This window comes from Lithobates pipiens, unplaced genomic scaffold (genome assembly GCF_037356315.1).
Source record: "Lithobates pipiens isolate NorthernLeopardFrog02 unplaced genomic scaffold, aLitPip1_a1.2 Scaffold_19, whole genome shotgun sequence".
In the NCBI taxonomy this organism is placed as follows: Eukaryota; Metazoa; Chordata; class Amphibia; order Anura; family Ranidae; genus Lithobates; species Lithobates pipiens.
Window position 1 is genome coordinate 274,083,610 of NW_027507764.1, and position 15,095 is coordinate 274,098,704.

The 15,095-nt window shown below is 44.7% G+C and overlaps 1 protein-coding gene across 1 annotated transcript in view; it reads right to left on the reverse strand.

The window, feature by feature from the left end:
- The window catches only part of GALNT12 (polypeptide N-acetylgalactosaminyltransferase 12), a 323,293-nt gene that overhangs the window by 143,392 nt on the left and 164,806 nt on the right, over positions 1-15,095 (reverse strand). Inside the window, exon 4 of the mRNA XM_077491945.1 lies at positions 8,054-8,239. Within this exon, the coding sequence (XP_077348071.1) occupies positions 8,054-8,239 (186 nt within the window). The remainder of the gene's footprint in view (positions 1-8,053; positions 8,240-15,095) is intronic.

The following is a 15,095-nucleotide window of genomic DNA, read 5'->3' on the forward strand; positions in this document are numbered from 1 at the left end:
AAGTGGGTCACCCCAGTTATTGTTTTCATTACATGGGAAACTGTTTTAGTTGTTACGCTATGTTTTGTCACCTGTGAATTTTCATGTTACGGCAATTTTTGTTTTTTTTCCCATGTAAAACATGAAAATTCCTTTTTAAGGGGGCGTGGCCTGACTGAGCTCAATGGCGGACGTGTAACTGCTCAGCTCCGTTTGCCGAGACGAAAACTACAGTCTACAGAGGTGTTCCTTCCCTACATCTGCACTACAAAAGATGGGAACAGCTTCCAGAACATCCTCTACCTCACTATCCCGCTCGCCACGCGGTAACTCCGGGAATCTCAGCCAACAAATACCGGAGATGTTCCGCTCCCAAAAGGGAAACATGGCGCCGGCCCGCCAAAACTCCTCACAAGGGAGATCCGCACGCTCTCCTCTGAGAGAAGAGGTCGTTCTAACTGATACCGGAATCGGGAACGTTCAGAATACGAATCCCGGTGGTCAGATACTCCCTGATGTTAACCCATCGGCACATATCAGTATGCAAGACCTAAAACTAATTGCCTCAGACATCAAGGACACCCTTTCGGCGGCCATTGCAGATTTAAGGGTGGACATCAGAGCTCTTTCTGATCGTGTTCTGCAAGTGGAGAAGACTTCGGATCAACATGATCTCATACTTCGCAAGTCCACAAGGAAAATTGATGGCCATACGCTTCAGATGAGGGACATGCAAAGACATTTGGAGGATTTAGACAACAGGGGGAGACGGCACAACCTACGTGTCCGTGGCCTCCCGGAATCCATTGAAGGGGATCAAATCCCTATAGCAGTTACCTCCATCTTCAATAGTGTATTGGATAGACCTCCACAAACTGTGATAGAAATGGAACGAATCCACAGAGCTTTAAGACCTAAAGGCAGAGACAACGATCCCCCGCGTGACATTGTTTGTTGTCTACTCAGCTACCAACTGAAGGAAGAAATTTTAAGAGGAGCCAGAGTTAAACAGCGCGTGATGTATGAAACTAACCCCATACAGATCTTTCAGGACCTCTCAGGGATTACCCTGCAACACAGAAGAGAACTAAAACCTCTGTTGGAAGTGCTGCGGAATAGGAACATAGTGTATAAGTGGAAATTTCCTTTTTGCCTCACTGCCTCCAACCTGGGACGTTCGGCTCACCTCAGAGTCCCTGAGGATCTACCTTCCTTCTGTCTAACCCTGGGGATTCCACTGGTGGAGGTCCCTAACTGGTACACCAATTTTCACCCGCTCCATGGAAGATCTGAGAAGTACCAACCTGATCTTATGGACACTCAAGAGGCTGGCTACCGCAGGCGCAGGTCACCATCACCTGTGATGGCTCGTACACCACGTCATTCTGAAAATCCTCCGAGGGATCACAGCCCTTCCGCATCTCCTCGATCGCGCAGAGCAAGGAGAGATTACTGATGTGAGGTAGGCATTTACTCAGCTGCGATCGGCAGCGTTCACTCGCAGCTCTGAGATATTACTCCCGTATTCTTCTTCGCGCTTTGAACCCTGCAGTTATCATAGTGTCGGTTTAACGAACTACCTGGATTCCTACTGCTCTTTTACCTACCTTCAGTGCCTCAGTCCGATTCTACTTGCACCTGTTCGGCATCTGCTCTATAGGATACGCAGAACGAGTTGGGACTACATTTCCCAGCATGCACCAGGTCTCCTCGCGGCATGGATGCTGGAATCCGTTCCTGTTACTTCGTGGATCTGCCTTCCCTGTCCAGGAGAATGTTGTTTATAGTTTGGCTAAATTCGATGTGTCTCTAATATCTTTCCGCACCATGGCCCCTCTTTTGACTGCTGCTACACTCGTTTGAAATCCGGGATTGCGGTATGTACTATCTGATTGTGTATAGCACCTGCTGAACTCTCACAACCCCTCGTTATGGCTAAATACAGTTGTTTGTTACCAACAGCCTCATACGTTTTACCAACAAAGCATGACCCTTCTTTAGCACGGACGGTGGTTATCAAGCGGGCTCTGAGGTGGAGAAAGTAAGATTTATGGCCATATGCGGTTTCAGAGGCTGCTCTAATCCTCCTATACCTGGCAAAGACTGCAGACATTTTTTGATCTGTTCTGAGATAACCGTTATCCTGGATTTTAGCTCTAACAGAGGGTCTCTTTTTCACAGGATATCTGCCTCTCATTAGCTTAATAGCTCATACTCTATTTGTTACGCATTTGTTGTGTGATGTTTTATGTTACGTTAGTTCATGAGGTACTCCTCCTATGTTCTGTTCTACAGTTATGGTACTGATTTTAGAGTCTTACCTTCATGAGATTTCAACTTAACTTGACATTTGATTCTCATTATATGGTTATTTGCAATGAGTTGAACCGTTGCCTTTGACTTATGCACTTAAATCTTTGGTTGCTCGTATTCATGATGTGTCTCATTATGGGTTTCGTATATTTCATTATCTTCCCATTCGTACCAGAACTCCTCAACAGCCTTCCCTACTATATAGTCTTGGTAGACGGAGTTACTATACATATTACAGTCTTTATTTTTACTCCTCTGTTGGACTTGGTGACGACCAACCCCCCAGTTGCGGCGGTATTGAGTGGGTATTCACTTTTGGGTGTGTGCTCCCTCGCTACGCACAACAATCTAGTGCAAAGTTCTACCTCCTTGGCATATCTTGCCCTCCACTTCCCTCTACACCCTCACTACCTTCTACCCTATTTGATCTCACCTCCTGTTCCTACTAGTACCCCTCTACACACCTTCTTTAAACATGTCAGCCTCGACCCCCATTGACGGTAACCTCCCCGTACAAGTCCCTCCTCCACCAACCATTAAACTCTATTCTTTAAACGTCAGAGGCCTAAACATTCCGGAAAAAAGATCCAGACTGTTATATACTGTTATATACTTTGCGAAGGGCAAAAGTACACATAGCCCTTCTGCAAGAAACGCATTTCAGAACCGACGCCATTCCCAAACTTCATAACTACCACTTCCCCATGGTGTATCACGCGACCACTGACCAAAGCAAATCCAAAGGTGTCTCTATTTTAATTTCGAGATCGTGCCCCATTATTATTACTGATATTTTAAGAGACACACAGGGGAGATACTTATTCCTTAAAGGACATGTTCACAATCGTCCCATCACCATAGCTAACATCTATGCCCCCAACTCCAAACAAGTGTCTTTCTTTAGGGAAACCCTGGCCCTTCTCACCTCTTTCCAGTCAGGCATCCTCCTTCTGGGAGGTGATTTTAATGTCCCTTTATCCCCCACTCTCGACACTTCCAATGGCAAAACCTGTTTGAAATATTCCGCTCTGAGGGATATTAAATCTCAACTGCAAATCCTCTCCCTCCATGACACATGGCGCACTCTTCATCCGAACACGAAAGACTTTACTTTTTTTCTCTTCTCCACACTCTAAATACTCCAGAATTGACCACTTCTTCCTTTCATAGGCGGACATTCACTGTTTGTCCCAAGCCACAATAGAGCCAATGTTGATCTCTGATCATAATCCCATCAGTCACCCTTAAATTCGTACAGGGCAGCCCTAGATCTACGGTATGGCGACTTGATGACTCTCTCTTGCTAGACTCGGAAAATACAGTAAAAATTTGGGAATGTCTTTTGCAATATTTCTCTGACAACTCTAATCTCGATACGCCACCAGCATCAGTTTGGGCAGCGCATAAATGCGTGATACGCGGTTTATTCATCTCCCTAGCAGCTAAACGGCATAGATGCAAAAAAGCTTTTCTAGATTCTTTGTACGCGCGCATCCATTCTCTCGAACGCCTACATAAACGCTCTTTAGCCGACACGCACCTTAAAGACCTAGTTGCTGCCAGGGAGCTTCTCCTGGAAGAAATCCAAAAGAATCTACGCCGTAAATTTGCCTTATCCCGGAAATTTTTTTTTATGAATTTAGAAATAAGGCCGGTAAATTCTTAGCGAGGGCCTTACAGACCAGAAAAGCTAAACACAACATACATAAAATAGTGACCCCCCAAGGGGAATCCATCATAGAAGCTGACACTATTGCAGAACATTTTGTGCAGTATTTCAGTGCCCTATATAATCTTCCGCAACAGTCTTCGGCAGATACAAGGGGAGATAGGTCGGAACGGATACGGGAGTTTTTATCTAAATTCTCCCCACCCCCCTATCGAGACTATAGATCGGACAGTGCTGGATTCCCCCCTGTCTAAGGAAGAAGTACTCCTCGCCCTTCAGCAACTTAAAACAGGCAAAAGCCCAGGCCCAGATGGCCTATCTACAGCATACTATAAAACATTTGTGGATATACTACTGCCACATTTCCTTCATACCTTTAATAATCTTTCTCCTCATACACATGCCGCTACTGACCTGCTACAAGCACATATTACCTTGATCCCTAAGCCTGGCAAAGATGAAACCCTAATTCCAAATTACCGTCCCATATCCCTACTCAATGTAGATGTTAAACTATATGCTAAAATTCTTGCTAACCGTATTTTACCCCTGCTTTCAAATCTTGTGTCACCAGATCAGGTGGGTTTTGTCCCTGGAAGGGAAGCCAGGGACAATACCACTAAGACCATTAATCTTCATCATTGGTTAACCACCTCACGGAACAAAGGTTTCTTTTTATCATTGGATGCTGAGAAGGCGTTCGATAGGGTGGCATGGGACTACATGCTAGCGGTTTTGCACCACATCGGTATACCCAACAGATTGATTCAGATATCGTTATTATATTCCTCCCCCACCGCTCGTATACGAGTGAATGGCCGCCTATCGAACGCCTTCTCCATCACTAATGGTACACGTCAGGGATGCCCACTTTCCCCGATCATCTTTGTCCTCACCCTAGAACCCTTTCTCCGCATGATTAGAGAAAATCCCTCCATTCAAGGAGTCAACATTAAAAACAATCAATACAAAATTGCGGCCTACGCTGACGACATTATGCTTTATCTTTCTAACCCGATTACGACTCTTCCAAACCTATTGAAAGACCTTGATGCCTTCTCTACGATTTCTAATCTAAAAATTAATTTCGACAAATCAAAGGCCCTAAATGTGTCCTTACCTGACCATATAGTATCACAGTGCCGCCTCAATTTTCCCTTTACCTGGGAAAAGGATGCGCTCCTGTACTTGGGCGTCAAAATCCCCTCCGACCTTTCGCGGTTATATGACCTGAATTTTGCCCCTGCTCTCAATCGGCTCCAAGCAGATCTCCAAAAATGGCATAGAGGCTCCTTCTCTTGGTTTGGCAGAATAGCCATTCTAAAGATGACTGTCCTCCCTAAATTTCTATACTTGCTACAGGCTATTCCTATCAAAATTCCTAAAGCGTTTTTTAGCTCATATAAAACAATGTGTAGAACTTTTCTCTGGTCACATCGTCCCCCACGATTGAGTTGGGCCAAACTCATTCTCCCTAAGTCATGTGGAGGCCTAGGTGTGCCAGATCTTCACACTTACTACAATGCCACTCTGCTTGCAAGAGTTGTGGACTGGCATATACATCGCAAAGATAAAGTGTGGACTGCAGTGGAACAGGAATTTACCCCGTTCCCTGTTTCCCACCTGCCATGGATTACAAAGCAAGCCATCCCGACATCCTACTCCATGCATCCCTTAATAGGTCCTACTATTAAAGCTTTTAACCAAACGTGCAGATCTCTACAAATCAATGCACCGCTGGGCCCGCTAACTCCCCTTTCCTCAAATCCTGACTTCCCTCCAGGACTTGTCGCGCATATATCTGATGAAGTGCCTCAGGACAACACTTACAGAGCTTACCAATTTTTTGATCGGGGGAAAATATTATCATTGCCTGCTATGATCGAGAAATTCCCTGAACTTCGCTTCAATTTCTTTACTTTTCTCCAGCTTCGGCACTTCCTTACATCTATAAGGCCGTTATCACGATGGATCACTACCCCAAATCCGTTTGAATCCCTTTGCCTCTGTTCAGAACCACAAAAACATGTGATTTCAACTATTGTCAAATTACTGAGCTCCAAACCCACACTGCAGAGCCCCATTATACAACAGTGGGAATCAGACTTACAAACCACGTTGTCTACACAACAATGGGCAAGCATCTATGATTACATTCACAAGCGGTCCATTAACGTTTCCGCACAAGAGAATCGCTACAAAATATATTCTAGATGGTACCGCACTCCTGATAAGATTCACAAAATATTCCCTGATGTCCCACCTGCTTGCTGGCGCTGTAACGCCCCAGTAGGAAATTTCTTGCATATTTGGTGGGAATGCCCTACACTTCAACCCTTTTGGGAGAAAATTCATGACACAATAGTTGAAATCACGACTTATCAGCCAGAATTCTCCCCGGCACAATACCTGTTACACCACACCCCACTGTCATATAAAACGTATAAGTCCTCAATAGTCCCACATTTGATAAATGCAGCCACACAATGCATTCCACGTCATTGGCGCTCCGATACTCCTCCATCCTTTGAGGAATGGCTTCGGCAGATGGATAGAATAGAAGAACTGGAGAGATTAATTCATCAAGCACATGACAAACATGAACAATTCTCAAATAAATGGGCCTGTTGGATACATTTTCGAACCTCTATGTCACGCACCAATACCTCCACTCATACTTAATTAGAAATGCATCCTGATATTCCCCTTGGTGGACATCTGTTAGACTAACGTCTTTTCTACGCAATGATTCCCCTGTGTTCGCACACCGTTTCATCCCCTTTCCATCCTCTTTCTGCCCCCTTCTTTCCTCCTTCTTGACACTCCCCGAGGCTGACTTCCCCTCCCTTACCCCTGTCCGTATGTTATTTACGGTTTTCAATATGTTTTCTCACATGTCCCGAACCGAGTCTCCTCATATACCACTTTACGGGATTGATGCCCTTCAAACGTCCACAGTGTGATCCCATTAGGGGTGGACGGCTGCATGGGAGACTCGACGGGCCCCTCAACTAGTGTACTGCTCTCTGTTGCATAATCCCCTATGTAACTGATCACATTTCTGTGTCATTTATATTATCTTGCCTAACTCTGTTTGTTCGCAGGATCATCTAGTTTACTTTCTATTTGTTATACTTTGCCATATATTTTATTGACTCGTCACATAGTTATCATTGTATTGTACTACGTATACTCTTTATGCGTGTAATGTTTTTGTTTCTCAAATGTGATGCCTTAATCCTCACTTTAATAAAAACTTTATTGGAAAATTCCTTTTTAAATAAACAGAAAATCAAAGATAAAGGTATTACATTTTGAGCTGTTTTATAAACTGTGCCATTCATAATAGCCCTACTACATAGAGTATAACTGATGTTATTGGAAAACAAAAGAAAAACGTATACATGGATTCATACAATACATTTCATATACTGAAACATGAAATTACTAAAATTGATTTTATGTGATAACATTATATTATTGAAGATATTATTTTATTAACGAAGAATTTTAATGACAACCTTAGGTTCATTGCAGTGATTTCTTTATCTGATAAGGGATTGGCAAGTGGGAAAGGACACCTGGGGGATTTGAGACTTGATTAAGTACGGTATTTTATTGTAAGCAGACTCTTGCAGTAAGCATTTACTTTCAGGAAGTTTGTCGGAATAGCTTTTTTCAATACCTACAGAACTAAAGCATTAATCTAGGGACAATTGTTTTGTTTCTCTCCTCAAAACTGTAGTTTTAGTTTCTGACAAAAGTATTAAAGAATATCACTCCACATACGGTATAAGTATGTCAAAAAAGTGCTTGTTCATATCATACTTTTATAGTCAACGCACTTTATTTATTATCCAATTGCCTAGCGCCTAGAGGCGATTCAGTTCGCATTGTGCGCTATACAAATATTTCATTAATTCATTCAATTGCCTGCTTCAATTTCCAGAGCCCCAAAGAATTCTATAAAGTATTGCTTTAGCATTCTTCATACTAAAAATTGAATAGGTCTGTGTAAAAATAGGATCATTTTACATACCACAATATAGCATACAGTGCATCAATATTATAATTGTACGGTTTCATACAGACCTGATAACATCAATAGATGAGCGCCTTCGCTGTTGCTCTCTCTCTGGGACCACATGCCAAGTAAAGACAAGTCTCCAGTCGAGTCCACCAACCTGAGGTATGCCCGAATTGCCTAAATACTCAAAAGTGCGCCAGTCTATGACATCTATCACTGGGCATACTACTGCAGTTTCCTCTTCCCGGATCCTGAGGAACAATACAAAATAAACTTCAGTCATATCTATCCCACATTAAAAAACACAATACAACCTCCATTATACTAACAACTTCTATTTTCATATTATTTTATCCACTTTACTGTGACAAGTCTAATTAAACAGTCTAATGGGCAGCAGAGTTTGCCCCACTAAAGACATACAGTTACAAAATTATTAAGTTGAAAAATTACATAGGTTTATTGAAACAATTCCTAAACTCAAAGTTTCTCTAATTGGGAAAAATTCCTTCCTGATCCCCAAAAGCAAAATGGGATAGCTCCCTGGATTGCACTATATGATGTTAATTTATGATTATTTATGATTATTGATTCTGCCAATTTTTCTCCCCATGAATTGTATGATGCATGTATGTTTTTTCCGCCAAAGATAGAGTCTTGTATTTATCAACACTATTGCTGCGTACACACGATCGGACTATCTGGCGGACTCAGTCCGGTGGACAATCCGACAGACTTTGCAGCGGAGTCCGGCGGACTAGGTTGAAGAAGGAAGAAGGAAGAAGGAAGAAGAAGAAGAAGAAGAAGAAGAAGAAGAAGGCGGCGGCGACAGCGTCAAGACCGGGCCAACATTAGTAAAAGAGCTGGAAGAAGAAAGCGGAGGCCCGGCAAGAAGAAGCAAAGAGTAGGAGAAGACCCCCGAAGTCGGAAGAAGCCCCCCGGAAGGCGGCGGCGACGAAGGAGAAAGCTGGGCTCCTCCGCTAGTAGGACCCCCAGAGCTGTCTAATAAAGTACTTTAAAAACCTGTGTGTGTGTTTTTTATTTACACTTTTTTACTCAGGTAAATGGGTAGGGGGTACATCGTACCCCATGCTCATTCACATAGGGTAGAGGGCTGGAATCTGGGGGCCCCCTATTAAAGGGGGCTCCCGGATTCTGAGAACAAATGTCCAGGGTTGTCAGTAAGAGGCCCTTGTCCTCATCAACATGGGGACAAGGCGCTTTGGGGTGAGGGGGCGGCAAGGCCCCCCTTTCCCAAAGCACCCCCCATGTTGAGGGCAAGCGGCCTGGTACAGTTCAGGAGGGGGGAGTGCTCACTCGTCCCCACCCCCTTTCCTTACTGGCTGGGCTGTGTGCTCGGATAAGGGTCTGCTATGGACTTTGGGGGGGGGCATTTTTTTGGCATAGGGCTTCCCCTTTAAATCCATACCAGGCGACGGGGCTAGTGAGGTGTCAATCTCCCCGAAGGCAGCAACATTCACTTCCTTTGCTAGTCCCGTCTACCTGGAGTCACGTTGAAAATGAACAGACTTCACTCTGTGTGTGGGCAAGTCTTTTAATTTCAAAAGTCTGGCGGACTAGCACACAGACGGGCAGATTGTCCGCCGGACTTTTGGGAAGAAAAAGTCCGTCGGGGCCCACACACAGGCTAATTGTACGCCAGATAGTGCGATCGTGTGTACGCAGCATAATAGATCTGCCAATTTTATTAAAAATATAGTATATAAAGTACAGTTAGGGCCATAAATATTTGGACAGTGACACTAGTTTTGTTATTTTAGCTGTTTACAAAAACATGTTCAGAAATACAATTATATATATAATATGGGCTGAAAGTGCACACTCCCAGCTGCAATATGAGAGTTTCCACATCCAAATCGGAGAAAGGGTTTAGGAATCATAGCTCTGTAATGCATAGCCTCCTCTTTTTCAAGGGACCAAAAGTAATTGGACAATGGACTCTAAGGGCTGCAATTAACTCTGAAGGCGTCTCCCTCGTTAACCTGTAATCAATGAAGTAGTTAAAAGGTCTGGGGTTGATTCCAGGTGTGTGGTTTTGCATTTGGAAGCTGTTGCTGTGACCAGACAACATGTGGTCAAAGGAACTCTCAATTGAGGTGAAGCAGAACATCCTGAGGCTGAAAAAAAATAAAAAATCCATCAGAGAGATAGCAGACATGCTTGGAGTAGCAAAATCAACAGTCGGGTACATTCTGAGAAAAAAGGAATTGACTGGTGAGCTTGGGAACTCAAAAAGGGCTGGGCGTCCACGGAAGACAACAGTGGTGGATGATCGCCGCATACTTTCTTTGGTGAAGAAGAACCCGTTCACAACATCAACTGAAGTCCAGAACACTCTCAGGGAAGTAGGTGTATCTGTCTCTAAGTCAACAGTAAAGAGAAGACTCCATGAAAGTAAATACAAAGGGTTCACATGTAGATGCAAACCATTCATCAATTCCAAAAATAGACAGGCCAGAGTTAAATTTGCCCAAAAACACCTCAAGAAGCCAGCTCAGTTCTGGAAAAGTATTCTATGGACAGATGAGACAAAGATCAACCTGTACCAGAATGATGGGAAGAAAAAAGTTTGGAGAAGAAAGGGAACGGCACATGATCCAAGGCACACCACATCCTCTGTAAAACATGGTGGAGGCAACGTGATGGCATGGGCATGCATGGCTTTCCTGGCACTGGGTCACTTGTGTTTATTGATGACATAACAGCAGACAAGAGTAGCCGGATGAATTCTGAAGTGTACCGGGATATACTTTCAGCCCAGATTCAGCCAAATGGTGCAAAGTTGATCGGACGGCGCTTCATAGTACAGATGGACAATGACCCCAAGCATACAGCCAAAGCTACCCAGGAGTTCATGAGTGCAAAAAAGTGGAACATTCTGCAATGGCCAAGTCAATCACCAGATCTTAACCCAATTGAGCATGCATTTCACTTGCTCAAATCCAGACTTAAGACGGAAAGACCCACAAACAAGCAAGACCTGAAGGCTGCGGCTGGAAAGGCCTGGCAAAGCATTAAGAAGGAGGAAACCCAGCGTTTGGTGATGTCCATGGGTTCCAGACTTAAGGCAGTGATTGCCTCCAAAGGATTTGCAACAAAATATTGAATAAATAAATATTTTGTTTGGGTTATGTTTATTTGTCCAATTACTTTTGAGCTCCTAAAATGTGGAGTGTTTGTAAAGAAATGTGTACAATTCCTACATTTTCTATCAGGTATTTTTGTTCAACCCTTCAAATTAAACGTTACAATCTGCACTTGAATTCTGTTGTAGAGGTTTCATTTCAAATCCAATGCGGTGGCATGCAGAGCCCAACTTGCGAAAATTGTGTCACTGTCCAAATATTTATGGCCCTAACTGTATATCTAAACTAAAAAAAAAAAACTGTAATATATTTCTGCAGATTACCAATCAGTTTCTAATTAACCACTTAACAACCGGCCCATAGCCGATTAACGGCTTCAGGGCGGTTGTTTAACTCTGAGAAGCCGTTAATTAACGGCCTCCCAGAATTCTGCTCTCGCACGCCCCCTGGGGCACGCACGCGAGAGCATCCTTGACCGCTGGGTCCACAGGACCGGGCGCATCAAGGATCACGGTAAACGGCCTCTCATCGCGGCCGTTTACCATGTGATCGCTCCGTCAAATGACGGAGTGATCACCTGTAAACAAACCGGCGTCATGTTATGACGCCGGTTCCTCCCTCCCCTCTCGGTACAGCTGAGGGAGAAGAGATCGGTGTCAGCAGCGCTGTGGGCTGCATCTGCAGTGCCCACATCGCTGCTCACCGACAATTAATCCCTCAATACCCTGACAATACTCTGCAATACCAGCCAATACTCTGCAATACCCTGCCAATACTCTGCAATACCCTGCCATAAATTGCCATACCCAGCCCTCCGGTGCTTCTACCAACTCGCCAATACGATCAAAGCCAGAATCTTTTTTAGGGGCGTGGCTTGGCGCCGTGAGAAGATGGACGCCTGAATCAGAGCTCCCGGTCCCCGAGGTCCAGCGATCTACAGCCAGGCAGGTATCTTTCGCTACAACATGGGAAGCACAAAGACTAAGGCACCGCCGCTCCGTTCCGGTTCCCCGCGGGCTGTTGACAACCCACCTTCCCAGCATATTCCGGACATATTTCGCTCCAGATCCCGAGGTGCGTCCCAGGAAGTGCAGGCCGCAGCACTCGAGGCCTCCTCTCAAGGCAGAGCGATGCCTTGCTCCAGGAGCCGCAGCCCCCAACACCCCCCCTCTGCCTCTGAGACACAGCAAACCCTCTGCCTTGCTGATCTCCGGGCTGTTGCTGCTGACATAAAATCAGCTATGTCAGCGGCCATTTCAGAATTAAGGGAGGACTTTCATAGCATGGCCCTCAGAATGGAGGAGGTGGAAGAGACACAGGCCCGCCAGGACGCGGCCCTGTGTCATGTGCAACAACTAACGGAATCTCATGCCGTTCATCTGCGAGACATGAACCGTCATTTAGAGGACCTCGACAATCGAGGGCGGAGACGGAACCTGAGAGTGAGAGGACTCTCGGAAGCTATTGATTCCTCACAATTAATGCGGGAAGTTACCGCCATTTTTAACGGCCTACTGGACCGTCCCCCTGACACAATAATACAGATGGAAAGGTTCCACAGAGCTCTACGCCCCAGAGGCAGAGAAGCTGACCCCCCTAGAGATGTCATCTGCTGTCTCTCTGACTTTATCATCAAGGAAGAAATTATGCGTAAGGCCAGATCTACTGACAGACTTATGCACCTAGGCTCAGAAATCAGGATCTTCCAGGATTTATCTGCCATCACGCTGCAAAGACGGAGGGAGCTAAAGCCCCTGCTAGAGGTCTTGAGAGCCAGAGCGATCCCTTACAGATGGAAGTTCCCCTTCTGCCTGTCGGCTACGGTCACATATTCCACCTCAAAGTCCCTGAAGACATGGAACATTTCTGTAACTCTCTTCACATCCCTCTAGTAGAGGTACCAGACTGGTACAGTGATTTTCGCATTTCCCCGCTGCACAGAGAGGAATCAATGGACGGAGTCGCTGAAGCAGGAAATTTCAGTATGAGTCGTCGCAGGAGACAACATCACCCTGCCTCTCCGGCGAGACCAGCAAGTATGCCGAGGAACTCGAGCCCTACCGCATCGCCAGTCCATAGACGGCAAAGGAGAGCCTAAAAATGAAACAGTCTGCATCTTCAAACCACTTCTTGTTAAGTTCCAGATAAGTACTGTCCCTATACCATTGTCGCTTGATTTGTCGCTTCCTTTGCATTTCTCTGCTTTCTTTCTGACAACACCCTGAATGGTTATTTTACTCCTCACTCACACTTATTGGAGAAATCCCGTTGGATGATGGAGCCACCTTCAATAACTTTTCCCGGTTTATATTACCAAGACTCCAGATAGCCCTTAAGCCGTATTGAACCATGGCAGTTCTACTACTTAACTGTTCCCTGAGAGATCTTCACTGTCAGCCTACACAAGGCTGTGTGATTCCTGATCAGCTTTTCACACTCTGACCTCCCTGACTACTCTGTCGTTTGGTTTCTCCCATAATGCTAGCGTTGGGTTTATCTAGTTCCTTTATTTCCTGAACTCAATGCAAAACAAACCTTATCTGAACTTCAGTTCACGTTTAGTAGTTTTTATGTTATGCAGTACTATTTACGGCTCTTGGGAGAGGTCATGGTTCATTCTCTCGATGGTTGATATGACTCTCGCTGAGAGACAAACCTGATAAGATTTGTTGTCGACCTCAATGTGTCTGTTGGCACTCTTATACGCCTCCTTACCAGTGCGTTGAATACTGTCTGTCTCTAGTATGTGTAATTTTTAGTTTCTAGAATGTTTTTTGTTCTTTTAAAATGGTCGCTTGTGTTCCGCCTGCCTCTTTTACCCTGGTATTCGTCATATTACTGAATTGCACATATCCCAGTCTGGTTCATTTTTAATATACTGGTTCTACATGCCGTTTTCTCCAATATTTCCTACGATGGGATACTCACATTCGGTAATAAAGTGGATTTGTCCGCTCTCCTTCTCCATCTGACCACCGGTATTGAACTCAGGAGAACACAACCGACCATGTCCCTTATTGAGATTTGGGAAAATTCTCTGCTACCCAGGGATTGGTTCACTGGCTCATATATAATGCTACGTGAGCTTTATTCCAATGATTCACTCACACCAATACAGCGTTCCCTCTGGTTGTAACAGTTTTTCTGTTCAGTCTGTTTTTGTTGTCCTCTTGAAGACTCAATTTCTCAATATGTTAACAATACAGTTTTATTACTCCCTTCTGCTGAGTTCTTTTAGCTTTTATTGGGCAGGGCCCTATACTTTCTGAGTTTGATTTTAGTATGCCCTCCCCTTTTCTTTTCTATCCTTCCTATTCGTTTACATATCCACACCCCCGGACAAGACTTCCTTTGCAATTAACATCTTGCCCCCCCACTTCCCAATACACACTTACGTTACAATATTACCTACCACGTCCATCTGCTCTTTTGACCTCATCGGACCTCAGACTCGTCACTTATAAATAACTCTCTCTTCTCCGACTGCCAATCACGCCCACACTCAGAGATCTCGTTGGAGATTCTCTTGACATTTTACTGGATTACACATTCGGTCCTACCCAATAGTAGTTGCCGACTCCAGTGAACACCCCCCTTTCCCTCCAGGGAATATTCTCTACATATCTGACGGATACTCAAGGGATATAACCACGCTTTTTCCTCATCCTCCCTTCCCGTTCGCTTCTCCCGCCCCCTCCAGGCCTCTTTCCACTCCACTCCACTCCACTCCACTCCCCCCCGTTTCTTCCCCCCCCTGTCCTACTTATCTCCACATTCAGAATTGCACCGTTTACATTGCTTAATCTGCGATTGATAAGTGTCAGCCACATCTAATTGCCTAACTCTCCTAGGACTATAGCCAGTTACTTAAGATGACTTCCTCCAAAACTGTTCCTGTGCCTACCACCTTGAAACTCATTTCTTTGAACGCAAAGGGATTGAATATCCCAGAAAAAAGATCTCAAATCTTGAACAGCCTGAAGGGGTCTCGTGCAGATGT